At 48.4% G+C, this 26,618-nt stretch overlaps 2 protein-coding genes across 4 annotated transcripts in view; one reads left to right on the forward strand and one right to left on the reverse strand.

Annotated features, from left to right (window-relative positions):
* LOC126575966 (uncharacterized) overlaps nucleotides 1-26,618 on the reverse strand; it is a 102,405-nt gene that overhangs the window by 54,822 nt on the left and 20,965 nt on the right. For all 3 annotated transcript variants that reach the window (XM_050236984.1, XM_050236983.1, XM_050236985.1), the window contains exons 2-4: nucleotides 11,309-11,937; nucleotides 11,072-11,210; nucleotides 1,537-1,678 (exon numbers count right to left, since the gene is read on the reverse strand). In XM_050236984.1, coding sequence (XP_050092941.1) covers nucleotides 1,537-1,678; nucleotides 11,072-11,117 — 188 coding nt within the window. In that variant the 5' untranslated portion in view covers nucleotides 11,118-11,210; nucleotides 11,309-11,937. The remainder of the gene's footprint in view (nucleotides 1-1,536; nucleotides 1,679-11,071; nucleotides 11,211-11,308; nucleotides 11,938-26,618) is intronic.
* Nucleotides 297-983, forward strand: LOC126575967 (cecropin-A1-like). Its single transcript, XM_050236986.1, has 2 exons — nucleotides 297-564; nucleotides 667-983. The coding sequence occupies exons 1-2, from the start codon at nucleotides 463-465 to the stop codon at nucleotides 760-762; spliced, it is 198 nt and encodes a 65-aa protein (XP_050092943.1). The 5' UTR covers nucleotides 297-462; the 3' UTR covers nucleotides 763-983.

The following is a 26,618-nucleotide window of genomic DNA, read 5'->3' on the forward strand; positions in this document are numbered from 1 at the left end:
CGCGCGCGGGATTCCTCTTATCACTTTGATCTGATTACTCGCGGCCTGAACTGAAAGGTCGGTTCGTTCGTTATTCGTCATCGACGTTCAACCCCGTCGAGGCCCCGTGAGCTTATCAGTTATCCCGGGGGTCTTTCCCTTGTGTCGAGATGTGAACGACTGTGGCCACTGTTTCTGCAGAACAAGGCAGAACTGCCACCAAACAGACAGAGGGATAGATAACGTGGACCATTTTCTCTGTGATCTGTTTTGATATAAAAGCGGCCTCATCTTGCCAACGATGGTATCAGTATCCAGTGGTGAGAAAACGGCGAGTGTGCCACGTCTTCAAACGTTGAAAGCTCTACTCCGAAGACCAATCCCATCGACCAGTGAAAGTTGTCAGGTGTTTGCTACCGAGGCCGAATAAACAACAATAACTTTCGTCGCTGCCTGTCTCCTGTGCTGTATCCCTGCACCATCATGAATCTAACGAAGTTGTTCGTTGTGGTGCTGCTGGCCATGGCCGTACTGTTCGGAGGGCAAGTCGAGGCAGGGCGTTTGAAAAATTTCGGCAAAAAACTGGTAACTATTGCTTGAACAGAAGGAAGACCAGGTGTCACCAGGAACTGGGATTAACTTTTCATTTTTCCTTTTTCATTCCATCAAAAACAAAACCTCCATCAGGAAAAGGTTGGACAGCGTGTGTTCAAGGCAACGGAAAAGGTAGTTCCGGTGCTGCTTGGAATTAAGCAGCTTGGAAAGAAGGACGATGGACACTGATACTCTGGTTCTGACGCGGAGAAAATCACACGAGCGATAAAATCCAATGGCAGAGATTATGGAGGAGAACAATAGGATAATGAATTCATCTGTTATCGGTCACTGTAAAATGAAATAAAGAATCCTTTCTCAACAGAAAAATGTAACAAAATGATGCTTTATCCTCAAAGCAAAATGTAGCAGATTTCGAAAAAAGCGAATATAAAAATGTAATTTTGAGCAACAAAATCGATAGCCAATGACATGCAGTAATGCATCAGTAAAGAAACGAAACAATTGGTGGTTGCATGTTGCAAGCTTCATGCATGCTTCGAAGCGATGCTGCACGCTGCCGCCGTCAACCAACGAATGCACATGCACCAGCACCGAGAGTTGTGAAGCGGAGCAGGAGCAGGAACCAAATGTACAGATCACTGTTGCAGCCTTGGCAGCGCGGTGCTCGTGGCTGCTCGGAAGTGGCTGAGTGGCCTCACCGCACATGCTGCTGCTGCTGCTGCTGCTGCTACTGTTGGTGGTAAAAATGGAAGGGTAACAAGAAAGAAGAGAGAACGAGAACGAGAACGAGAAGAAAAGCGAAGAAAACGAAAAAACCAACAAAAGAAGGGAAACACAACGGAAATTCGCGGAAATGGCACGCACGAACGCACTCACAACAGTCATAATGGAATGAAACATGAAAATGCCGGTGTCATCGTGGCCGTGCAGTGCACCGGCCGACGGTGCTATATAGGCGCTACTCTACGACACAACGCATCTTGCTGATCTGCTGATTACCTGGCATCCGTCGGCTTGTACGTGACATCGTACTTGTCCACCGGTAGCGAGCGCGGATCCATCGACGTCTGCCATGAGACGCGTACCGAGTCGGGCGTTAGGAAGGTGACGGTGATGTTCTCCGGGGCGGTTGGTAGCGAACCTGCAACGTGAACAACGGGAATGCGAAGCACCGGCGTTAGTTCGTTGTAAAACCGGAGCGCACGTTGGAAGATGGTGGATGGTAATTAAAAAAAAATGCGAACTAAAAGGTGTGTTGGCCACGGAAACCCATTGCTGCCATTCGGTTCGTGTTTCTGCCCGTAGAAGCCACTCCCCGGTGAGGGAGCGGCCGCTGTATTCCGGGTTATTCCCGGTGAATCAACATGAACGTTACTTTGTCACCGGATGTGCGTTGGAGCTTACATTAAATCATTGCGCAATGAGGGGGTGGTGCCAAGGTAATGGATTTTTGTTTATTTTTAACCACGAGCGCGTGTCGGGGGAGTAACCCTTTTTTAAACCAACAGTGTGGCTCACCCCTCACCGGATACAGGTGTACGAGGTTGATACCATTCACCACACTCACCACATAATGGACTTTGAGATCGCTGGGATATTTAGCGATTTTAATTTGTATTAAAAACCCCTAAAATTACCGGTTACCTGGCGCCTCCATTTCGAAGGGCGCCTCCATCACCGGGTTCATTATTTTCTGTGTCAAAAATCGTAAGGATATCCTAGTCCTGTAGTTCAATCATGTGCTTAATTAATAAGTATCTTGACCGCAAATCTTGCAGAAGTCGTTGAAGCTCAAAATTCGCCTCAAAAAAGGGAAACTCTTCGTTCAAGAAAACTCCTTCCGTTTAAAGTTACTTTGAAATCCTGCACCGAATATAACAAGCTAGAGCAGAGAATCCCTGATAGTAATATTGTCGGTTGCTAATTGTTGAAAGAAGCAAAATGCTGATTTCTCATCCCCCTCAAAAAACAATCCATTCCCATTACCATCAGCACATTGCTGATTGATGATTATCGCGATAAACATCCAATCTCACCATCGCCCACACTAACACTCTTTTTGGTTGTTAAATACTGCCAACAATTTCCCGGAAAAACAGCAAACGGAGCGGACAAATGATCTCCCGCTATCTAACCACCTCGTCGATGCCATTACAGTCTGTTGCCGATGCTTAACTGAGAACCATTTGCGTTCCCCGCCCCGTTCTCTTTTTGCAAACGATTATCGACCATCTTATCGTAGCCCCTTTTTCCTTTCCAACCTCTCTTCACCTCTATTGATCCCTTTTCGGCTCAGTTTTTCCGGCCAGGGGTGGCCCGTTCACGGGCGCAATCTCGAACGCCGCTAAAATGACGTTCGCACGTAAACGTTAAAACTAATGACCTAATGACATGGTTTTCAGTGCGGTCTCAGCTGGTATCAAAACCAGTTAGGGCTACTCTTTCGAAGCCCCCGAAACCCCCAAGAGTTTAATTAAAGCCAGTTCACTTCAGCAGCCAGCTGGATCGCAATTAAAGTACCTGTTCTTTCAGAGGAGCGGCAGAGAGCTCCGAAGGTGGAGAAACGAGTAGAATGTTCCGGTCGCAACGATCTAATCGAAACGCATAAATCTTTCGCCTCACTCCGACTTCTTGAAGGACGGCCATGCGGCTAAACAAAAGGAATACAACATTGAATCTCATCCGGCCCCCACCAGCCACCGCGCGCGCTTCGAGACTTCAAAGCTTTTTTGAAACTTTAGCTCCACCCAAAGTGGCGCTCGAAGCAGGACTGGCCGAAATGCCGCGATGGTGTGTAGGTGAGATGGTGGGATGAAATGTTGTTATGCTAATCTTGGATCTGCAAAAAGTGTCTTCGAATCTTTCGGTCTACGGCACTCGAGCAGCAGAGCATCAGAGCAACAGAGAAAAGAGACTGCGGGGAAAGCCAGGTATGCGGGGCGGCATTTTGACGGAGAAGAAAAGTCTAATCCCTTTCCATCCATTAGATAAAAGATAGACCACTGAACGGGCAACATCAAAATGGCTGTGACCTTAAATATGAAGCACCGTGCGCCATCGATCGCTGCTAGCGTTAATATTTATCGCCAAACAGCTCACTAAAAACAATTCACCAGCCATCCAAATAAAGCACTAAGGCTACAGCAATGAAAACATACTTTCCACCGTCATCGAACGCCCATCATCCATAACGCATCGCATCACTCATCCGGTCGGTGGCCCACCATTAAGCATAATGTGGCAGCAAAGTGCGATGAGTTTACTCTCTCACTCCACTGGCAAAAAGACACGTCACTGCTGCTCATGATCATCATGATGATGACGATGATGGATGCGCTCGATTGGTGTTAAAATGTGGATTCGATATGGCGTCAGTAGCTGGCTAGCTGCTGTTGGCACCGCAAACACGCGGCGCTGTCGCGGAAAATTAAAACCTCGTCACGGCGCGTGTCGCGGTGCTACATCAATCACCTCACCAGATTTGTGTGCCGTGTATCGGTGTGTTCGAGCGCTCTGGTGGAGATATACGAGACAGTTGGGAGCAGCATCAGTATTCGCGTTTTGTGCCGCCTGGACGCACCGCTAATCAAAACGACACTTGACTTTGATTTGACGGATTTACTCGCTGCTTTCGCCCAGGTTATTTGCATTCTCGAGGAGGGTGCTTGGACTTGATTATGCGAAGCAGCTTTTTTTTGTGAAGCGTAAGATCTTGCTGTGACGAAGATGCTGAGCAACATTTTCTCGTTAAAGAGCCGACGACGACGAGGGATGATGCAAATGATGTTTCGTTGATCCGCTCCGCTTTAAGCAGCACGAGCCTTGACGATGTTGCGCCATCAAACCTGAGGCTAAGACCCGGCCAGCAAGTACGTGAATACATACGAGATAGCATATCCGGTGCCCGGGCATACGCTTAACTGAGCGTAACCATGCTTAATACCGTAGCACGCAAAGCCGCACACCATATCAGCGGACTGTGCATGGCAGGCGGATTTGTACGACTCGCCAGCACTGGAGCGGCACACATACACCCAAGCCTTTTCGTCCAAGTAAACGGTTATCTTCGGTAGCGCCGTTCACTGGTATCAGGAAGATAGCATGGAGCACAATTGCGTGAAGCCCCGAAAGTCTTGTGCGAGAGAAGGGATTAGAGAATCAAGCGCAAATCAAGAGCCTCTGTTCTGGCGGCGATGTATGTTAGCGTGTACAGCACGTTTGCATCGCACAATCGTAGGAGGGAACATGATGGAAAACATGATTCAAGCGAACAGGTTGAAGTATGTTGCGCTGGAAAACAGCGGCAGCTAGAAGAAAAGTGCGTCCATCAAAACAAAGATCAAACAAAGTTCCAGCGAACGGATCAAGTAGCTACCGGTGCCAGGTGGCCTCTAATTTAACGCCAATCATTAAATCATTGCTGCATCCATGCGGACATGCCCATGTGGCTGCCAAAGCGATTCCGTTCCAAGTAGTAGTTCCAGTGACAGTTAATGTGCGTGAGACCAACGCTGAGACCAACTTTACTAACCACCAACAGCGCTTCCCATTACGATGGAAAGACTCGAGCAACAGAAACTAGCGCCAAGTATCTTCCTTGCACTTGGCGAACGAACGACCAAAAGAACGAAGGAGGAGCATCAAAATCTCATCAATTATCCTAATTATGGTATAATCGAAGGGCGCCACCCCTGTAAGAGGCGGGCGGAGGCAGAAAAGCTGGAGGGATGTGATATGTTTATTTGAGTGATAAAATAAAATAATTAATCGATCGATCCGCAGCTCTCTCTCTCTCTATTCCGCTAGTCTCTGGTCTAATAGCTTGAACGTCTCGAAACGAGCGAACTAACAGACAGCGAAGACGACCGGAACGACGACGACGACGACGACGACAGAAGAATGCTTAATTGGGGGGACGGGATGGATGTGCGTGGCCAAGACCACGTCTAATCGGCCGCCCCTACGCCAAACACAGCGCATTTCTTCCTGGAAGGTTCGCTTCTTCGCGTTTTGTGTACACTTTCCACAACGCTCTCCTCCGGTACCAATCCCCCCAAGAGGACAGGACAGATCCAAATACTTTGCTTACTTTTCGCGGGCAGCCACTTGCTAACTGGTTTGTTGGATTACCGGAATGAGAACGTCAAGCCAGCCGAACTGCCGGAGATTGTTGGCGTTTTGTTTTTGTTTCGCCATTTTGTCCCACTTTTCGCGGAAGAATATCCCACCCCGTGGAGGAAAGGCAGTCGCTTAGCGCTCCAAAGTTGTTGGATTAATTTAAAAGCAAAGGCAACTGTCAGTCAGTCGCCGCCTTGCGCTGTGCTGCGGCTGTGGATTGGAAGATTTCAACAAAAAATGGCATCACCATTTCATTGCCTTCGGTCTCTGGTGGCCACGTGAAAGCAAACACCCGTCACTCACGGTAGGATTGAAGAGCTTTCAACTCCTGCTCGACAATTTTGGCGCAAAATAGATGTTTGATTGAAGCAACAACATTCAGTCACCATCCGGATTTGATGGATTGATTCGCCAAACATTTGCTGCAAACCAAATCGGATTTGTTTCGATGATGATGATGATGAGTAGCAACAATCAGCGCGCTGTTTTTGTGGTCTATTCGTTTATCAAGACATTCATCATCATTTTCCATTTCTCAATCTCACAAACTCCCCAAAATCCGATTGCAAGACCGAGGTGACCGCAGAAGAAAAAAAAACAAAACAAAGGGAAAGTAAATCATGACACCAAGGCTTTTCCTCCGCCCACTGATCGAACGGGAAGACAAACATCAATCGAGCAAAGGCGGACGCTCTCCGCCTCTAATGTGCTAATCTTCTCGCTCCCGACGTCGAACTCGAAAAGATCAGAGCTTCCTCGAGCGGGGCCCTAATGGGCTCGTCTCCATTGCACACGAATGGCGTGTCGCCGATAATCGATTGCTTGCCACGGTCTACAAAGCAGGGGGCTGACAAATGGGCCAATAGAGGCTAATGGTGGCACACACGGAAACCGTCGGCAATCCTTCAATCAGATCCCTCTGCTTCTATTGTTGTGCTCGTTTGACGCCAGGAAATGGCTTCGAGACAGAAGTGGGCGAGAAGTCGAGAAGAAGCTCGACGCTTCTGCCCTGTTCTCCGAACAAACGAACGGACCTCAGAAGTGCTTCTCGCAAGACGAAAACATCGAAAGGGGCTCGAAGGGGGATGAGTCAATGGCAGCTAATTAAGTTTTCATGGCTGGCACAACTTTTGGTCGAGAACAACAACATGGCTAGGTAAAGGTAAAGGCAGTTAGACGCGCCAGGCTAGGACACATTGTAGAATGATCCTTGAGATCTCCGGTGGGGACGTGTCTGCCATACTTGATCAACCAAGCGGGGACTGAGATGTTCTGCATCAATAGAATAGAACCTAGCCAGGGACATGGATCAAGCTTATTGAGTTTGCAGACGCGTCTGCTGAGTGTTTACATTGTACGTGATTGGAGGGAAACGTTGCTCAACATTGATTTAAAGGCACACATCACCATCGAATGCTTCTTCCTCTTTTGGGTAGTGAGCATTTTTTTACAGCAGCACCGTCAGCAGATTGTTGATTTGCAACGAAAACTTCTTCTATATCGAACCGAAGAAACAGTAGTCGCGCCGAACTACGAACTTTGAGTTCCAATCCATTCTCAAGAGACACTTTGCCAACTTGCTTCTAATGCAAGGCATTCGATAAGAGAGTTCGCGCTCGAAGAAAGCCAGAAAATCACGTCATCAGCATCAGCAGCAGTTTGATGTGGAAAGGAGAGAAAATGGAAAACACCTTCCCAAGAAACACTCTCGCGCACCTTCTCGCGGGAACCAAGGACGAAAATAGGAATGAAAGTGGCGTGCCGACCACCACCACCATCATCAACACCGCGGTGAAGGTGAAACGTGCATAAGTAAACGCGCAACGTTGTACGATGAAACTTGATAATGCTAAAAGCAGAGCGACATCCTAAGCCTCGAAGCTCAAGCACAAGCGCAAGCCAACCAACCGACCGACCGTTCCGATTTCCATTTCAAAATACTGTTCCTTCCTCCTGCAATCTGGACGTCAAAAGGAAGCGAGGTACGTGGGCTCCCTTTTAGCACCTTCCACGCTTGGACGATATGAGATTTCCTGTTTCTGTTTTCGAAGCACTCGAGCCGCTAATCTCGAGCTCTCGAGACGAGAGAGAGAGAGAGAGAGAGAGAGAGAGAGAGAGAGAGAGAGAGAGAGAGCGAGAATAAAACATCACTCCAGCTCAAACTTCAACACATCAACGTCCAGGAAAGCGCCGGGTACAAATCCGCGGTTCGCTTACCGGCGGACCGGCCTCGCGTGCTTTCATTTCCCGGGGCGCGAAATCCATTAGATCCCACTCGACAGAGGACTCTCACCTTTGCCGGCGACAACCATCATCATCACCGTCCATCCGTCGTCGTCGGAAGGTTTGTTTGAGCTAGGAAAATGAACCGCGATTTACATATTACATGCCAGCACCACAGCAACATTGGACTCAACCTCAACCAGCATTGCCTTAGATTGCCGGAACATAATTGAATCCCCGGAAAAAAGCTCTCGCTCGCGCGACTGTCGCTATCGGTCGGAATGCAAATGGTGACGAAAGTTAGGGGGGACTGCAATGCGGCGTCGGCGTGGACATTTTGTGGTCGCGAAGGCATCGAGGGAATCGTAATTGAAATGATGACCAATAGCCACCAAGCCCGTCGCTGCCGTTGGTCGGCCAGCGTGTTTTCAATATTCGCACCGCAAACGGAGCGCCCCCGTGATGCTGACCAATGCCCAATGCGGTGCTGATTAGTACATAATTGAGCTGGGAATTGAACGGTCCGCCAGTGTGAGATCTGGCTCTGTGTGTGCGTGACCGTCACCGCAGGCGGCGGTGTCGTGATGCTGGTAGCTGATGCCATCGCTTGTGGAATCGAAAAGTAATTAGGAAAAGCAAAGGAGAAGAAGCTGCGGACCATCCCGGAGTGCGATTCAGGAAGTGGGTCATCTGCGCTATTAGTGGTGATGGTCTTGGGACCACATAGTGCGAATGGTGGTGCTATTGCTTGTGGTTCAACACTTCAGGAGATAACTCGAACTAACGGACCTCGACGGTCCTCTCTCCATGACCTTAATAATACCAGGCCATTACGGATGATTTGATCGAAAATATTATTCTGCAGCCATAACCTCACCAATGCGTTGCAACAACGACAGCGTTCACTCGGAAGCTGTTTCTCTTCAAATTGTAATCAAAACACGCCAGTCTGTCTGTGCTGCCGACAGTCTCCTAGTCTTCTGGTGTCTGAACCTGAATGGTGGCGCATATATTCCAAATAAACAAGCCTCCACCTTTCACCTCCCGTTCCCTTTATCATAACGGACAACCACAGTGCTGCTCAGTGGCTAACGATGGCAACGACGACGACGACGACGAAAACCTAGCACAAGAAGACACTGCTCCGGCTGTACTGTACGGATAAGTAATTAATTGAATATGAGAGCGATGTCAGCCAAGCCAAGGCCACCCCGAAGGGGGGGGGGGGGACTCGGATTGCAAGCGGAAGGGATTGCATAGAGAGAGCATGGGTAGCAGCGAAAGGCCGGCGAGTAAAGCTGATCGCGACGAGGACGAAACATGCAATATATCACATTCCCGCCCCCCCCACCGGCAGCTGCTGCTGTTCAAGGGTCCTTTAGCACCACCCCCTTGTTACAGAACCTGAACCTGGGCTGCATGCTGGAAAACGTTAACACAGCTGAGTGGTTTATGGAAAAAGTTGCTCCACGACAAGACGGTTCGACATTGAATCGATTCCCGGTCTGTGAGAGAGAGAAACCCAGCGAACCGATTAGCGAATGCTGAACGTCAGCGACGCCCGCACCGAAGCCGAGGCCTCTGTTGCTGCATGCCATTAATGTATGCATTTCGGTTCTGTAATTTTAGCAGCAGAAGTATGCATGTGTTAGTGGCGCAAAGATGGCCATTATGCAGACTCCGAAAGAGTGCCAGGAAACCGTCCTCGGTCTGAGAGCGTCCTCGTCGTCGCTGTTCGTTGTGTACGTCTGTATGTGTCGCGCTGCAACCAAGACCAGGCGGGAATGCATAATTAATTGCACGCCTCCCAAACACTCACCCCCTCAATAACCTTTCTGAACCACCCCGCTGGATATCTGAAGTGCTTCACGTGGGTCTCGATAGGGCACGGATGGAGCACTTGCATGGCTCGGGTAACGATCGACCACAAAGGAAGCCCGCAAAATGTGTGCTCCTTCTGAAGACCGGGATGGTGGTGCTGGTTGTGGTTTTCTCAAATTAAATCTACGACAACCTCACCCTCCACCAGACGAACACACAAAATGGAACGCGCGATGCAACTATTAAAATGCTTCCAAACCATTGCCATTCGAAGGTGTTTCGCAGAAGCGCGTAAGTAGTTTCTGTTTAAAATCCTTCCAAGGACACCCGCAGCTGCTCCAACGAGAACGCGAGTGCTCCATTATTGCACCGCTACCGTGACCCATTTTCAGTCCGTCCGGCCATTCTTCTGCGGAATGCGACGCCCGCCCGAAGAAGGAAACAAGGTTATGTCAACGACGACGCGATCCTGCCCTGGAGCCCTTCCGAACAAAGACGATGGGACCGAGGGGTTGTGTGATAAGATAAACAGGATTCTTCTGCAAACATTGAAATTACATACCGAACGAACGACCGAGCTGAGCCGACCCGGGTCGAACCATCACCGTCGTGCCCTACTTCTTCCGGCCCTCTGGCAGTCTGGCACTGAAATACACCATTTTGTGCTACCGTGACATTGATCAAACCGGTCATTAAAGTGACATTTGTGGTCATGCATGTGGAAAGGGGGTACTTTGGAATTCGCCTCCGAAATTTGGACACAAAGTGCTGACTCCACTCCAGCAGTCCAGCAGGTTGCAGATTTACAATTTCAGACGGACAGCCAAGCGAGAAAGTTTTGACGAGGGTTCACGAGCTGTGGTCATTGTTATTGAGCCATCAAAATGGCTACTTCCCCGGTAGCATCCTGGTGCGTCCCAAGACCGAATAAGGACAGACCACATCGCTGCTGCCACTCCTTGAGGCCACTTCCTTCCTCGGCCTCACTAATTAATGGTCAGCCGAAGATTGATGGTTTTGAGGGACCCCCGGGGGGCGAGCAGCAGACAAAAAGCAGGACACTCGGTCTGGTAGACAGTGCGAGTTCCTCTGGCCAGTGCCAGGAAAAAGCTTTTACACGCGCCTGCACACATACCAGGAGGGGGCACGGTGGCATTGTTTTCTCAAGCGGAAGGACCCCTGTTCGCCTGCTCCTCATCCTTGTGGTGTGCCCTCATCTACTGCGGTACACGTGTTCTTAAAATGTCATCGATCAGACTAGGAATGCTGTGTGGTTTGACCGACCGACAAGAGAGAGCAAAAGAGAGAAAAGGACAGGGAGGTTCCGTGACTTCCACGTTAGTCATCCGGCGTGCCGGACTGTGCTCCTTACCAGCGAGTCCTGCGTGTACGGCTAGCAAAGCGGCAAGTACGAGCATCTTAGTGTCCGGCGACGGCGAAGACAGCGACGCCCTATCAGGTTTCTCCTCGGTACGTTAGCGTCCGTTGATGGCGCAGCATTGGTGATGGTCCTGAAGGAAGAAGAAGCCAAAGAGAAAGGTTGAAAAGAGTAGATAAGGCGTGCGTCCAGAGGGGAGGTGTGCGCCCGGGTTTCAAGCAAAATACGTACGAGCTGTCAGCCTCAGCCAACCTTCCTAAGCCTTTCGGGACGACTGAAGGTGCACGACACGAGGAGAACGAGGAGGGAGGGGAAGCTGTTTACTCGCGCCTCACAGCCGCTCTATTCACACCGAGACACTGGCTGCGTACTTTCGTTCCTTGTGACCCCCTATATTTCCGCTCAGAAACCGGCGGCACCGGCTTCTGAGATTTCGTTTCGCGGAGAAAGCACTTCAAAGCACCTGCGATTGCTCAGCACTCTTCGCTCACAAGAACACAGCAACGTTGGCAACTGTGTATTCTCGTATTTGTTTTGTTTCAACGATTTTTCACGCCTTTTCACAACACTTTAAACACACCCTCACAGGAGTGCGCTCGCACACAAGAGCTCTATGCACAAACAGACAGACTGCCAAGCACAATAGCTCTCCTTTGATGCCGTTTTCAGCCTCTTTCTCACAATTGCCTTCGGACACTGGAATCCCGTTGGACACTTGGGCGTGGAGCGGCCTAGCACTTCCTTCACATCACTGCCAACTTTTGATGGCTAACGGCACGGCACGGCACGGCACGGCACGAAACGACACGGCACTTGGCACTCCAACTTTAGTTAGCCCCGCTCCAGAGGGTTCCTACGATCTAGAAAGTAGTTTTGGGGAAAATTAATATGAAGCACCCCTCCATTCATTACGCTGCAAGGCTAATCTGGCAAAATGAAGCACATCTAGTCAGCCAGCCAATCTATTGATTGGTAACGTTGGTAGTGAGCCCGTTTTGTGCGGCCTTTCACCTACGGGATCACCTGCGGCCAGCACGTGCAAGAGCACCAGTGTACCGCTTTTGTTTAAAACATTCTTTTGATGCAGCACACGGTCTGGTCCGGGCCCGGGGCTTCTTAACAGTCTTCGTCGCCAACTTTCTTTCTATTGTTCGGTGGGAAACGCGCCTCGGAGCGCTCTATGCGAAGAGGTTAGCATCGTTTCCCTCCCAGGATAACTGATCTCGCGTCCGGTAAGTCTAAACTTTCTCTGTTGCTAGCAGCACTTGCTAGGTGGTGGTGCACTCTGGAGAAAGTGTTATGCTGGTTCCAGCAGCAGCAGCAGCAGCCACTTTGAAGTTGGATGTTCGATCGTGCTGAAGGATGCCACCTGTGGGAGAAAGCAAGAGAAGCCAGTTTTAATCCGATGAAGTATTTGCGCTAGCATAACGATGAGCATAGTTAGAAGGTCTTGATTTATCTGGCTTAATCACATCGAGCATTAGGATAGAGACGCACTTCCACTCCGCGAAATCCACTCAAGCCCATGGTAAGTTTTTGAGAGATGTCAATCCTTCTTCAATCAATTATGGATCGACATCAAAATGCCAATCCGATGCGGTTTGACTGTTTGATTTCAACCATTACCAATGATTTCTAATATTAGAATTATTTATTGAGCACAGAAGTGCTTAAGGTTTCATCCTTGGCGAAAAATTAAACAAAGAAATGGATATTAAAACCTTGATGAGATGTGTGTTTACATTAATATTCTTCTTTCTTGCTGCTTGCTCACTTATTACCTTTTTAAAAAAAAACTATGATTTAATACAAAAAAATTCTCCATCAGAGGTCACTCTAGATCTTTTTGGTCGATTCATACACATGAGTTTGATAAAAACATGTGTACAAATTAAGTTATACTGCTGCGCGGCCGTAAGCGGCTCAGCAACCTTCAACAACCATGGCATTGCCCTTGGTCCTTGCCTTGCACAGTAATTTCCCTATCAAATTCCCCAAACGCCTACACTACCCACAAACAACAAACTGTAAAGCCCCGCAGCATCCAGCAACCCCCGCTCGAGAAGATAGAAAACATTACAAACAATTCATCATAAACACCCATGTGTGTATGTGGCTGGTCATCAAAGCTAAAGCTACCGGATTCCGGCCAACGCTAAAACCCCTCTATTCGAGAGATCGAGAACGAGAGAAAGAGAGAGAGATGGTGAGGTTGATGGCGAAAAAGAAAGTGAAAAAAACGCCATCAACACCCACAGCCTGCGATGGGTAAACATCGTGTAAAACACGCTGTAAACAAACGGATCAAACCCCCTGGTCGTCCGGCAATACAAACCTCCACCGACCGGTCGGTGGTCATCCGTTTTGGAGGCTAAAAAAGATTTTCCATTAAAAAAAATGGATTTCCACGATTTTTTGGCGTCCCGGGCAATCATGTGTGGTCCACGGTACAGCACATGACTCACATAAAAAGGGCACATAAAAACCGTCAAGTAAAACACCAGCTGCTGCCGGCCACAGGCTTTTGGATGCACCGAACAAGCACACCTCTAATCATCCTCGTCTGCTTGCTCAGAAAGCAACATCCATCCCCGTGTTGTTGTTTGTGTTCTTTACCGAGTGCGAGATATGGTTTAAGACCGGGCAGAATGGTTCCGTCCATATTATCCTCATTTTAGCCAGAGGTTGCCTCGCAATCCGTGACACGTGAGTGTGGGTTTGTGTATCTTTCCTTTGGATGGACAATGATGCAGATGCTACCCTAAAAACCATTTTGCTGCTTTCGAAACGAACGCTGGTAAACCACGAGCTCACTCGGTTCCGATCGTTTCAAACAAACATCGAAAAACCTTCATTCCTGCTCCTCCTTGCCTCACCACAAAACCACAATTCGTTATATTCAATCATCGCTAGTTGACTCGAGGTCTCGACATTATGTGCAGATTTCCATCATTTTCCCTCACTCATTCACTCGAGCGGTTCCGGTTTCCAGGTCAGGTCCGGACCCACTGCTCTGCACGACGGGTTTTGTATTTCCAAACTGTTTACACTGTGCGCCGAGTGCCGTCGGTTGGGGCCAAAAACTCGCCCACATGTTTGTTTTCCGCAACGTCGGTTAACCGGGGGAGGGGTCGGGACTTTATCCTCTGCTTCATACTCGACCTTCAAGGCTGGCCAGGCCACAAACAATGCAGTAGCTGCACGCAGGGAGGGGAAAGGGGTCTGCGAAAACGGAGTGGCTTCAAATTTGAGTTGTTTGTTATGCTGCACTGTTGCGCTGCTGCTGCTGTGGCTGCCGCCAACAGTCCGAGCCGTTAGTCCGCTTTTCACCTCCGGATGCACCACCGGAGCAGCCGGAGCGTAGGGCTAATTTGAGTTATGCGCTCCGCATCACACTTTATGCGATTCAACGGTGTTTTGCCTCTTTCCGTTTGGTTTACTGGCTTCCTTGTGGTGTTCCTCATTTCACACGCTGTGTCCATCACCTTGATCCACATGATACGGCTTGTTTGTGTACACAAAACAAAGCGCTTTTCCTGCTGTGTCTCTCTCCCACTGCGAGTGCGCTCCGTCAGCATCAATTGTTTTGTCGGAATCGCACGCGGATGCACCGAGTATTGCATCGCGAATTGGACCATTAAAGCAGCTGCAAACGGTCATCAACACCCGAGGAAACTCGAGAACCGCGGACTGATTGTCACCGTTGCCGGTGCTTTGTGCTCGTTCGAAAGCGAAATGCGAAAAAGAAATGGGAAAGAAATTTCCATTTAGTTTCCAATTTGTTTTCCACTTCCTTCAGACTTCGGTGGAGAATGCGGCGAATGGCCACAAACTGTGCACACAATCTGTTCGCAGATTGTTGCTTAACGGGGTTTGTCGCGTCCGCGTGCGCTCGACCGACAAATGATGATAAATGAGAAGTTGATTCGGAGTCGTGGACCATGCTGTGTGCAATTACGAACGCGCAAGAAAGCATCAAACGTCTCAATCTGTGTTTTGCAAATGGGTCTCAATTTGTTGAATAGACTCCCGAGAGCTCGCAGAGTAACAGCATTCAAAGGAAATTTACGTATTTAATATTCTTAGTGACATATATTTTTTTCCAATTTTATCATTAACGCTGAACCTCTCAAGAATGTTGTGTTTTTTTATCAATCGAAGTAAAACTGCCTTAGACTTAACGAGTTAATGTATAGCAAATATTCCCCAAACGTTCTCCAAATGCAAAAAGAAAAAGTCGGACAAAAAAGTAAAACAGAAATGTATCCTCACTAAAAATCTTCAAACATGAGGATCTATGCTCCAATTAACGTAAGTCCCCTTTTAGGCGGCTAAAAATATTTTTGAACCGTAATTAGAATTCAACCACAATCCCTCGTATTCAACAGAAATGAAAACATGCTCAAAACATATCGAAGCAGCTGCCTCAGAAACGGGACCGAGAACGTACCGGTGCAAAAGAATGGGAAATTAAATTAAAGAAAACTCTCTTCCCACTCAGCGAACACATGGCACTCCCACGGGGCACACCGACATGTAATGTACCTGAAAAAAAAGAGAAAATATGATTTCTCCGAATCTCGATCACGAGGAAAGGCACCAGCTCCCAGCTTATGCGCGACAGAAAAGGTATCCGAACACGAGTTTTCCGGGAAGCACGGTCCGGCTGACAGCACTCACCATTTCTCACCTGTCAGCTCAGCAACGGCGTGCGTTTTCCAGCGAAACAAAAAATTGCTGAAACGCTCGCGCTTTAAAGCCCTCGTCGAGTCGATCGCTCACCTCGTGAACGGTAGCTTTAACAGCTTCGCAGTTCGTGTGTCATATATATGCACGGACTGTTGTGAACAACATTCTTTCCAACTTCCCGTTCTCATGGCGAGCATTAAAGTGGAAGAAAATTGGGGGGGTAAAAAACTTCATGGAAGCAACCGAAGCACGTTTGCACGCTGCTGCTTCGCGAATGCTAATAGAGCTGCACAACGCGTTGTGCAACACCATCGTAAGCGAACACCATCTCAATTCGCCGAATTGAGTCGCGCACACGTTGTTTACAACAACTCGCCAGCAGCAGCAGCACCAGCAGCATCGCGCTTCTTGTTTCAGCTGCATTAGTTGTCGCTACCCTCCTCCCTTCAAACATTAAAAGGGTAGAGGGTGCATGGACAGCAGCAGCGAACGATAACTACCAATGCAAGACACAAGAAGCACCAGCAAGGAGAGACGCCACGAAGCGATGGCGGGGTCTAGTTGTGAACTTGTTCGAAATACTTGCCTCTCATGCTCCAAAACTGCATCCGAATCGTGCAAGTTTCGGCTTTTCCCCGCTCTCTCCCCTCTTCCTTGCATCCCACTCCCCTCCCTTCCGCTAGACAAGTTTGTCTTCGCCAGCAAATGTTTACGAGCCTCGTTACTTCAACATCATCAGCGTGAGGCACTGTAAGCGGTTATGTGCCGTGCTTGCACGCTGCAGACAACGCTCTCTTCCACTTGAAGCCACTACCAATCACTGCCAATGGCTGCGTGGAGGATGAGGATGGGCACAACTCGTCCTCCCTGCCTGTTTGCCCCTTCAGCAGCAACATTGCTGAAGCATAATGCGTCAGAGAAGTTTTTCGTCTCCAGCGGTTTTTTTTGTGTGTGCTCAAATGTCACCCCCGAAGCACTGCAGATGGTTAGAAGTCATCGCTGCATCATCGAGCAACTGGCAGGAGCCTGAAAATGCTGCGAACATGGCGACATAACTTACCGAAAGCCAATATAGTTTCATGATTTCATCGCGCTTGTCGCTGGAGGTTCAAGTCGCAAACATTTTACGAAGTATTCGGCCATGTTCCGCTTCGTGCAGCATCGAGGAGAGTGTGTTTGATGGATATTTTATGAATTTTTCACAAACTTTCATCAACCGCCACGGTGATATCATTTTCTTTTGTGTACCTCGAAGTATGATGATAGAAAAAGTTACTTCGAGCAACATTCAACAATATCTGCTTCAAGTATCGTCTCTCGAGGCGCATAAAAAACATACACATACACCATGATATGGTTTAATTGTTGACACTTTAAGGACACCCCGCGGATATTCCACGAACGGAGACCAGCTGGACCAAAAAGAACCAACAATCCGTAACATTGCCATCGAGCGAACTCATACATTTCAGCTCGGCACCTCGGGAGTCTTGTTAAGCTATCGAGCGGTAGAGGAAGCTTTATCGAGGCGAAACCACAACAGCAGCAGCAGCAGCAGAAAGAGGAAGAATGGGGGACCGATAGCCATCCTTCGAGCATCCTTCGAGTGCCGAGCGCTGCTGGCCATAAATTCTCCACATTTTGGCACTTTTATTGACCTAAACGGTAAACGGGAGGTACCCCACGGAATCTTTCCCAAACCCTCGAGGTTGAATCGTTGGCCGGTGGTAACCTTGCACGGGGCAACGCCTCTCACCTTGCCTCTTTCCACCCTAAATTGCCCTTCCTAAAGACTATATCTGCGATGCAGATGTGTGCGGGCGGGCGTGGTGGCATGCCTGGCCACAATGGAACCGCGATCTGATTCCGAAATCAAAAAGCACTCAAACGGTTGCAGTATCGCCCCCCAATCACCCTTCCACATCTTGCGCTGGAGGATTTTTCTCTCTTTTTTTTTTGTTTTGTTGGAAGGAAATCCGATAGTTTGCAGGAGTATCCAGTCCGTCCTGCTCTAAGCTCGCTCGCCAATCACACCGAATGTTTGTTCGTAGCTGGGCATTTCGGTTGGGTTCGCCGGAAAGGCGAGCTGGCCACAGATCTAATCTCGCTCTCCCTCTCTATCTCGTGCTCTTGTGCGCTGGAATAGAGTGGAATGGGAATGCAAAACTGGAAAGGAAAGAAATGCGGAGGTCACACTAGCAACAACCGCACACCACACTCAAACTCCCCATCAAACGGTGCCCAAGGGTGAAGGTGGAGAGAGGTGGTGGAAATTTATGCAAGCATTTCCCTTTCGAAGGAGCCTCAAGTGGACCGGACCATTGCGGACTACCGACCGAGATTGGGATGACAATCGAGTCGGTGCCCGTGAAGGTCACAAGACAACGACGTAAATTACGGTCTCTCACTCGGATGACATGAGTGTGTGTTTGTGTGCTAGAGGAGAAAAGGGACACAAAGAAGAAGAATAAAACAAAGGAAAGGGAAAACAATGCTCGCGCCCCAAAAAGCCACTCCGATATCGCGCTCGAATTCATTTGTTTTCGGCCAATTATTTCTCAACAGCCGCACTCTCGGCAGCGGCCACCGCCGCGTCCACTGTCGAATGCGGGTTCAAAGTTTTCCCCTTCGATGATGTGAGGACCAGGGCACGATCACGGAGCGGCGTCCGAAGGTCCGTGTAACGCTCTGCTACAATTTCAATTAACATAACTTCCGATTCCTTGCCCGCTGCTGGTGCTGCTCCTGCTGGTGGTGTGATTTCGGTTTGGTTTTGTGGCCGTGGCCGAGGGAAGAATTCGCCGTGGCCGAGGGAAGCAACTCCGGTAGCTGCAGGACGCGCAATCCAGCGCAGGGTTCCAGTCCCGTATATTGTTTACATACGAAATTAGTTGGAACCGTGTTTTTGATGAGCTCTCTTTTACTGTTTTCGGGGCAGGATGGTTCAGATTATAATTTCATTGCGGACTCTTCCGCGCTCGCTGCTATCTCGTTGTGAGGATGATGTTTATTTGAAATTAATTAAAACGTTTTTTTTTCGCGGGCGGAACGTGAGTGAGTCCGGTGAGTCGACCATCGAATGGAATTTATTGCTCAATCAAGCTCAATTGATTGGTTGGTGTGAGTAGTAAAATCAACAAATGTAATGGAGATTCTAACTGAACATGTTTGCTTAAGGAATTGGCTTTACGAGATTGAAAGTAAACGTCAAACCAAGGATCTCAGATAGCATTGCTGAGCATAAAGCTTAATATTTGAGGTCTGTGATACAAAAAACGACCAGCAAAGTTGTTAATGGTAGATCCACAAACAGATTATCAAAGAAAATTGTAGAAACTGATGACCAATAAGGGACTACATACAATAGCAAGATGCATTAACATTAATTGAATATGTGGTAAGAAGAGCTGTTCGTGACTTCCTTTTAGATACACTACACTATTTCGACCTAGCTTTGATAGATGTGAGCACATTTTTTGAAGGAAAAGTTCAAATCAAATCACTACCTGTGGCAAGAAAGGAGCTATCACCATATTACAGAACACCACAAGCACTCATCACGGTGCTCTTTCTTGGCGCCATTTGGGCAGCATGTTGAGTGCAAAACTCATTACCATCGCCCAACGCTTAAGTACAACGATCGACTGAACTCCTTCTAATCTCTGTTTCTGACAAACTCCTATTAGCCCGTGGACCAAAACAAAAGAAAGCTCGCGGCGTAATCCATAACCGCAGGTTAACGCTGGCCGGATAAACCTCCGCTTCTTTTTCTCCCCTGAAGCCCAATGACTAATAACCGAGCGCAACTCTAGCCAGTCCGACAGACGAGCCATCTGACGCAGGCCACGCAGGCCGCTAGGCCGGAACGTAATTTTCCTCGCCCAATTACCACTTGATCCTGTTTGCTCAAATCGCTTGACACCACCGTACCGGGGGCCATCCATCCATCGTACCTTCGCTACCTTCGTTCACTCCGAGTTAGGCGTTGGCCACACCACGGGCGTCGGACGGTAAATCGGTCGCACGGTCGCTCGTAATCGCTTATGACAACTGGCTTAGCTCACAGGTCGGGCGGGGCGGGGGAAATAGACCGAGCTCTATCGACGAAACCTCGTCCCGGGCTCTTGTTTTTATGATTTACTTTTTGCTTCCCCCCCATTGGCTCGACGATGTTCCATGCGTCGTAGTTCAGGCTTCTTCACGTCTAATCCCTCCGAGGGATGGCCAGGATTCGATAAGTGGCCACGCCAGACCAGTCCAGCCAGCCAGCCAGCCAGCCAGCCAAGCTAGCGCGAGCACACACTCAAACGTATGACATGATTGCACCGCACCGGAATATTACTTTTTACTTTTTCACTCCGTACCTGGTGCTTGTGGTGCTTTGCGGCGATGGTGGCGTTGGAGCGTGTATGCTGCCGCTAGATTGCTTACCAGGGACTAATCCTATTAAGGGATCAATATTTGCAAAGTGGTAAATGTAGCTGAATCCATCAACCGCAACGACTGCTGGACCGACCCGGACCCGGGACTCACATCAAGTGAATGCTCTACGGTCGTCTCGACAAGGACATTGCCAGTTACTCCGGGTCGGAATGGATGGCACGAATTTGAAGAAATGGCTTCGAACATTCAAACGTAACGCTCGCGCATAGACTGGATACGGGGAGGTTGGGATGAGTTTTTGTAACAAGCTTGGTGTGTGCAAACACACTTACACGGCGCACGTTTGTACCATTCCAATATTTGTAGATCGATCACGTCATTTCGTTAATCGAAAATTGTGTGCGAGAGAGACCGCTCTCTTGAAGTGCGACTTCAGAACACATCATTACAAACCATTTTTCATAACAAACTTTCGCGCAAACTTTTACCGGCGACAATCGGCGGCCTAGCAGACGTCTACATATGCTGGCCGCTCTTCTAGTAGAAATGGAGGAATCGAACAAATCAATTCAGTGTGTGTTTCATGCCAGACACAAAGCAATCAAAAAGTAACGCAATGAACGCGCGCACAAACAGACGCGACCAGCGCGTTAACTGTCGAGTTCCGAGCGCGCACCGGAAAGCGAAACGAAAAGAAACGAAAAAACAACTGCCGTTCAAAAGTTCAACATGATTTCCAACTTATCGACTTACTCCACAACACCCACACATACGGTAGAGCCAACGATAGGGAGAAAAAGAATGGTACAACCACTTGCGTGACAAATTCAATCGCTTTCTGGCTCGATCGCGAACATACTGCCGCTGTGCTGGACTTTTCCGTTCGGAACTTGTTAAAGTTTTTCGTCGTTACGCTCGAAGGAAAAATCGTAAATCTTTGGTTGGTTGTGCCAGGGGGGAGCGAACATGGACCCATGAACACGTACACAGGCTGCACCGAGAACAGGAAGTGTGCTCGTAGACACACTTTCACATAACTAGACACCCTAACACACTAGATTTTACAGTAGAACCGTATCTTACAAGCAACATCTGCTGGTGACATTAAGATTGTAGCACGTAAAAATGGAAACTCGTGGAAACACATAAAACACCCGGGGATGGTCAGGATTTCGCTCACTCTAGCGCCATCAAAACATCGAACCGAAAAGGCGAGACCATAAGCGATGGTCATAACGAAGTCAATTAACGAGACCAGACGGAAAACGGGAGGAAAAGAGGAGCCCACCGGCGAACACAGATTTGAAACGGTCAAAACATTTGCGGCACAGCTCGCCTCGCCTCACACCGTCTTGACAGCGTTAATTATGACATTTCCCCGCGAAAACTCGAACACAATTGTGGGGTTTCTATGATGGATGAAGCACGTTCCGGGCGTGTGAGTTCCAGGGGTCACCGAAATTGGACGTACTGGTGGTCCAGGAAGTGGATCATTTGTCAGGCAAACATTAATCAATGCGTCATCAGTGCTGGCATTCGGTGACGGGAATAAGACAGCACCATTCCAAGTTCTTTGTTCCTCACTTCTCTCCCCCTTTTTTCCACCTATCATCAGTCATTTGCCACCACAAGTAATGATTGTGAGGAGAGCAATTAAGATAAGCTAAATATAGATCGAGTGATAGTGCTTAAGAAGTATCCATTTGCCCACAAAGGGGTAGTTTGCAAATCATATAGATATTTACATGTATGTTTGCAAGCATAACTCCATGCCCCAGATTCTCTCTGGTATGCTAACAGCTCCAAATATCACACAATCCTGTGCTGCATATAATGCATATTGCGCAATGCTTCGTGACGATGGTCCACCAACCTAAAGTCCCTTCTAAAAGCTCAAACAATGCAAGGTACATGTTCGCTGACATGCATCCTGTCCTTCTCTGCATCGTTACCGATCCAACATGCAGTGAAAGCCAGAGTAAATGGCATTAGATACAGACCATCCGTTACAGAGAGTCGAGGATACGAATGTGAAATTGTCAAACAGAAACCAAGGCCAAAGGCGTAGGTGATGGTGAGTGGTGCAATGAGAAGGATGCATTTAAAATTTCGTGGAATTTAATTTAACAACAGCACCACAGCACCCAGCCAACGAGTTTCGACTCTTCTCTGAGACATGTATTGCCAACATAAATTATGCCTCACACCCTAATGCCACGAAACGACACGAATGTGCACCTTCCCTCTCATACCATGGCCCCATCAGACAGGGCTGCATCCATGCACCGATGCCATTGTAATTCCTGTGAGCTCCTGTTGCAACCAGCGCGATCCATCGTGAGCAAGTGGAGCAGCAGAGCACGAGAACGCGGCCAGGAGAAGCAGCAAGTTGATTGAGTTATTTTTCGACGACCAATTTCAACATCTCGCGCGACACTTACTGGGTACTAGAACGATGAACGCGCTGCTCGTAACTCGTAACGGTGTTTAATCATTTAGCGAACGACGACAACCCAGCCACCGGGGTGCCTCGATGCCTGTCGTCGATGGTGGTGGAACATATTTTTCAATCAAATGATTAATGATCACAAACACTGGGTGGGTGTACGGGGCACAATTCGGTTGGTTTGGCACTCAAATAATTGAGAATTCATTTTTCATGCCCTTCACATGGGCAGCTCCCGACGTAGGCCGCGTTTGGTTGGTTGGTTTGTGCATAATGAATGGAATGATTTCATTTTTCTCATCTATTTATGTGCCCAAGTGAATGAGTAAGGGTGCAAGCAAGAGTGCCCTTCAATTTTGATTCACCAGAAACACACAGACGTGCACGGCTTGGGTGGTCCTCAATCTGTCTGTCAATCAATTCCACTTTTTAGGAAGTTTCAAAACGACTCCACGATCGATGGGATCCACGCAGAGCCCCTTGGGAGGAAGGGAATCATGATGCGCACCCCTCGGCTATACAGCCGAGCGACCAAGATGCAGCTATTTTTGGCTAGTTCGAGCGACCGGCTTCTTGCAGGTCACGACAGTCTGTCGCAGGTTGACCGACTGGCTATATTTGTAAGGGCTAGGACAATCGATTTCCCGGAGGCGCCGTTGTCTGGTTAAGGTAAAAATAGAGCCAACCACCTTTACCCAACGCGGTGGTGCTGCAATCAAGGCAAACATTCGATATGCATGTGGTTCGCGATCGTTAAGGATCCTAAATCGTGAAACAAGTAGATAACGGAGTGGTGGGCGGGTTCTTGAAGAATTTGGTGCATATTTTGTCACTCGTTGATGCACTAGCAGCTCCCACCAGCATCGAGGACGATCGGGCAAACGTGCCACGTCCGGTGATTGATGGCCGATGTGATGTCGAGTTTACTACCATCACAATCACTTCAGCTTTCCTACGTCTCCGCTACCTCGACGGTGGTCTAGCCATAGCTTGGCGTTACATAAATCATAATTTATGCACAGTTCTGCTCCCTCACGAGAATCAAATTTTCATATTTTTCAATCCCTTCCAGCTGTACAACCATACCGTTCGCCCACCCCACCGGCAGTAGTTAGTGCCAAGCAGCAGGACGACACATAGACAAAATGGACGATGGATACACACGGAGAAAGCTTAAGACGGGAAGTGGGAGCGGGGGTAGAATAAGATAAACAACCGGCAGCACTCAATCCATCCATTTCACTCAAAATGCGCTCCAAGGGAACAAAAACGAGTGGAGCACAACTTTGAGCCGTCCCAAAGTTTCGTTTGGCCACAACGAAAAAACGAAAACGCAAACGCTAGAATCCTGTTGCCGTCCGTCAGGGCTGGACCCCGAGATCCTCAAACGAAAGGACATTCCGATGGCGCTGAGATGCAGCGTAAAAGAAGCCCCCGAGGGGAGGGGGGGAGCTGGAAAGCACTGGCTCATAAATCAGTTTCTAGTAGATTGTAGAACGATGATGATGATGATGATGATGACGATGATTTGCTTTGGAAAACGTCGCACATTTCACGGAAGCAGAACGATATACGATCTTAATACGATGGGAATACAAAAGACAATCTGAGACACTGTGAGACATACCGAGATAGAGAGAGAGAGAGAGAGACAGAGAGACAACATGAAGGACACGTTAGTCTCCATTATTTTTTACCCGGACACCGTCGCAGTGGCTTATTATGGAGCCGTCACTCAAACGACAAATCATATAAACTCTCTTTTCGGGAGGAAACCACAACCACGAGCTGGTTGTATGTTTTTTTTCATGAGAATCTTTTTCTAGGATTCAAGTGACAGACCGGAGGTTTGCTGCGATTGTCATTGATTCAAAGGCTGATTATATTGTATTGTTTTTAATTTTTTCCAGTTTGTGCATTTTTTTAACAGAGTGAACTCTTCTTTTAGGCAACTGCTCTTTCAAGAATATTCTGTATTGTGTTTTGAGGAAAACTGCCAGAGATTGTTTCAACGGAAAACTCACGCGTTTGCCATTTGCTTCCCGAATTTGAATAAAAATCATTACCAGTTCCTCTAAAAGCAGGTGAATTGGCAAACGTTTTGAAACACCTCGGTAGACCACAACACCCGGCCAGTACACAACAAACCGAACAACACCACCACTTGCTCCAAAAACACAATTAATGATCGATTTCAATCAATGTCCAAAATGCAATTTGATCTTCCGAAACATCGGCTCCTGGGTGGGTGGCACCATGGGAAATAAAATGGTGGCCGAGCCAAGGGGCTCGGAAAAGGCCATCGGAAAGCAATCAACCATTCCGATTTACCGACCGCAATCTCGCTTAATCTTCGACCGAAAGGGTCCAGGCGTTCGATTATATATTTTATCCTTTTAACGCCATTCCATCAAAAACACACGACCGCAAAGGGGGAACTCATTTGGAACCGAACTAATATCGATTGACGAAAGAGGCGGTTGTGTGCCAGTGTGTGCCTGGGAACCGCGGTTCGACGTTTTATGACCCTCGCAACGTTTTAAACCAAACCAAGTTCCCACCCGAAACGACCGTGCGTGACTAATTGATAAAAGAAAGACCCTCGCTCCCAGGGCCCTCCGTTATCCTGCGGACCCACCTTGGGACCCGAGGACCCGGGAATTGCGCACGAAACCGATTCGAGAGCCACCGAGTTGGTTGGCATTACCATTTGAACTTTGGTTCGCATACCGGGGAGCGGGGTGGTGTCGTGCGTTTGTGTGTCGTGTTCATTTGCCATTTCTGCCACCATCACCCCCCCCCCCCCCACAAATTCTCTCCACCTTCTCCTTCGTGCATCACTTCCCTTCAACCGCTCTGGTGATTATGTAAAGCGAACGCGAACCACGATGCTACAGAAAAGAGCGCGTCGTGCGAGCTCGAACGCCATACAAAGCGATTCTTCTTCTGCCATCCACCCACCCCCACCCCCACAGAGCTGGCCACAGTTTTGGCGCTTCAGCATTGGCGCCATTGGACCATTTCAATTATGCAACCTTCTAAATGGTCTTTGGTCTCACATTTTATTTCCCATTTTTCTACCTCGAGCACCTTCCCCTGGTGGTGGCTCTTGACCAGGCGGTTTTGGGGGGAGGTACGGGGTGGCGAAACACAAACAGAACGCCCTTTAGAGAACCTCCCGACCCATGGCATGGCATGGCATGAGGGCTTAACCGTGAGCGCACAACCGTGGGATTCATAAATTCGTGACGAACAAACACACCCCAAAGCCACCCCAAGAGGGACCACCATCAGGGGGGGGCGAGGTGAACAAAATGAAAACACGACAAAAGGCAAATGTGAATGGTGAAAAGGCCACGGGACCGGAGCGCCCGGTCCCGTTTTGTCACCGAACGGACAGACGGAAACTATTCTAATGACACTATAAAAATTATCTTCATGTTTGACCTTCCGCTGCTGCTGCTGCTGCTATTCCCTAGAGGGTGAGTTAACTCGAGCACGCTGCCAACCAGTCACGGAAGATGGTGGCGTACCGTGCCGTGGCTGAGAGGCTTGGTCGTTTCGATTCGATGGCCGTTGGTTTTGAAATGAAAAATCAATAACACAGCCGTCTGCTCGGTACACGTCCAAGATAAAGAGAACGAGACCACAGCATTGGATCAGTTCGAAGTCATCCATCGTTCGTTCGATTAATGATGAGTATCCATCAGCATGCTCTAGGGCCTCCCATCTTTAGGAGATATTCTTCACACGAGACTAACGTTAGTTCGGGTAAATAAAAGCCTATTTTTGAGCTTTTTTGTGACGAAACGAGTTTTTTCTGCCTGTAAAGTAACTTTCTGTAAAGGTTTTGCAAGTTGTAATAACATTATCAGTGTTGTTGCTCCATTTGTAAAACAGAAGTGCAACAAAAAGTGCACAAAATAAAAATTATAATAAAATACGTTAACCTCGCGATAAACTTTCACCGTGATGTTCTGGACCATCGCACATCTCTTATACTCGGATCAGGAGCCCACAATA

The sequence above is a fragment of the Anopheles aquasalis genome, chromosome 3, assembly GCF_943734665.1.
Source record: "Anopheles aquasalis chromosome 3, idAnoAquaMG_Q_19, whole genome shotgun sequence".
NCBI classification, from domain to species: Eukaryota; Metazoa; Arthropoda; class Insecta; order Diptera; family Culicidae; genus Anopheles; species Anopheles aquasalis.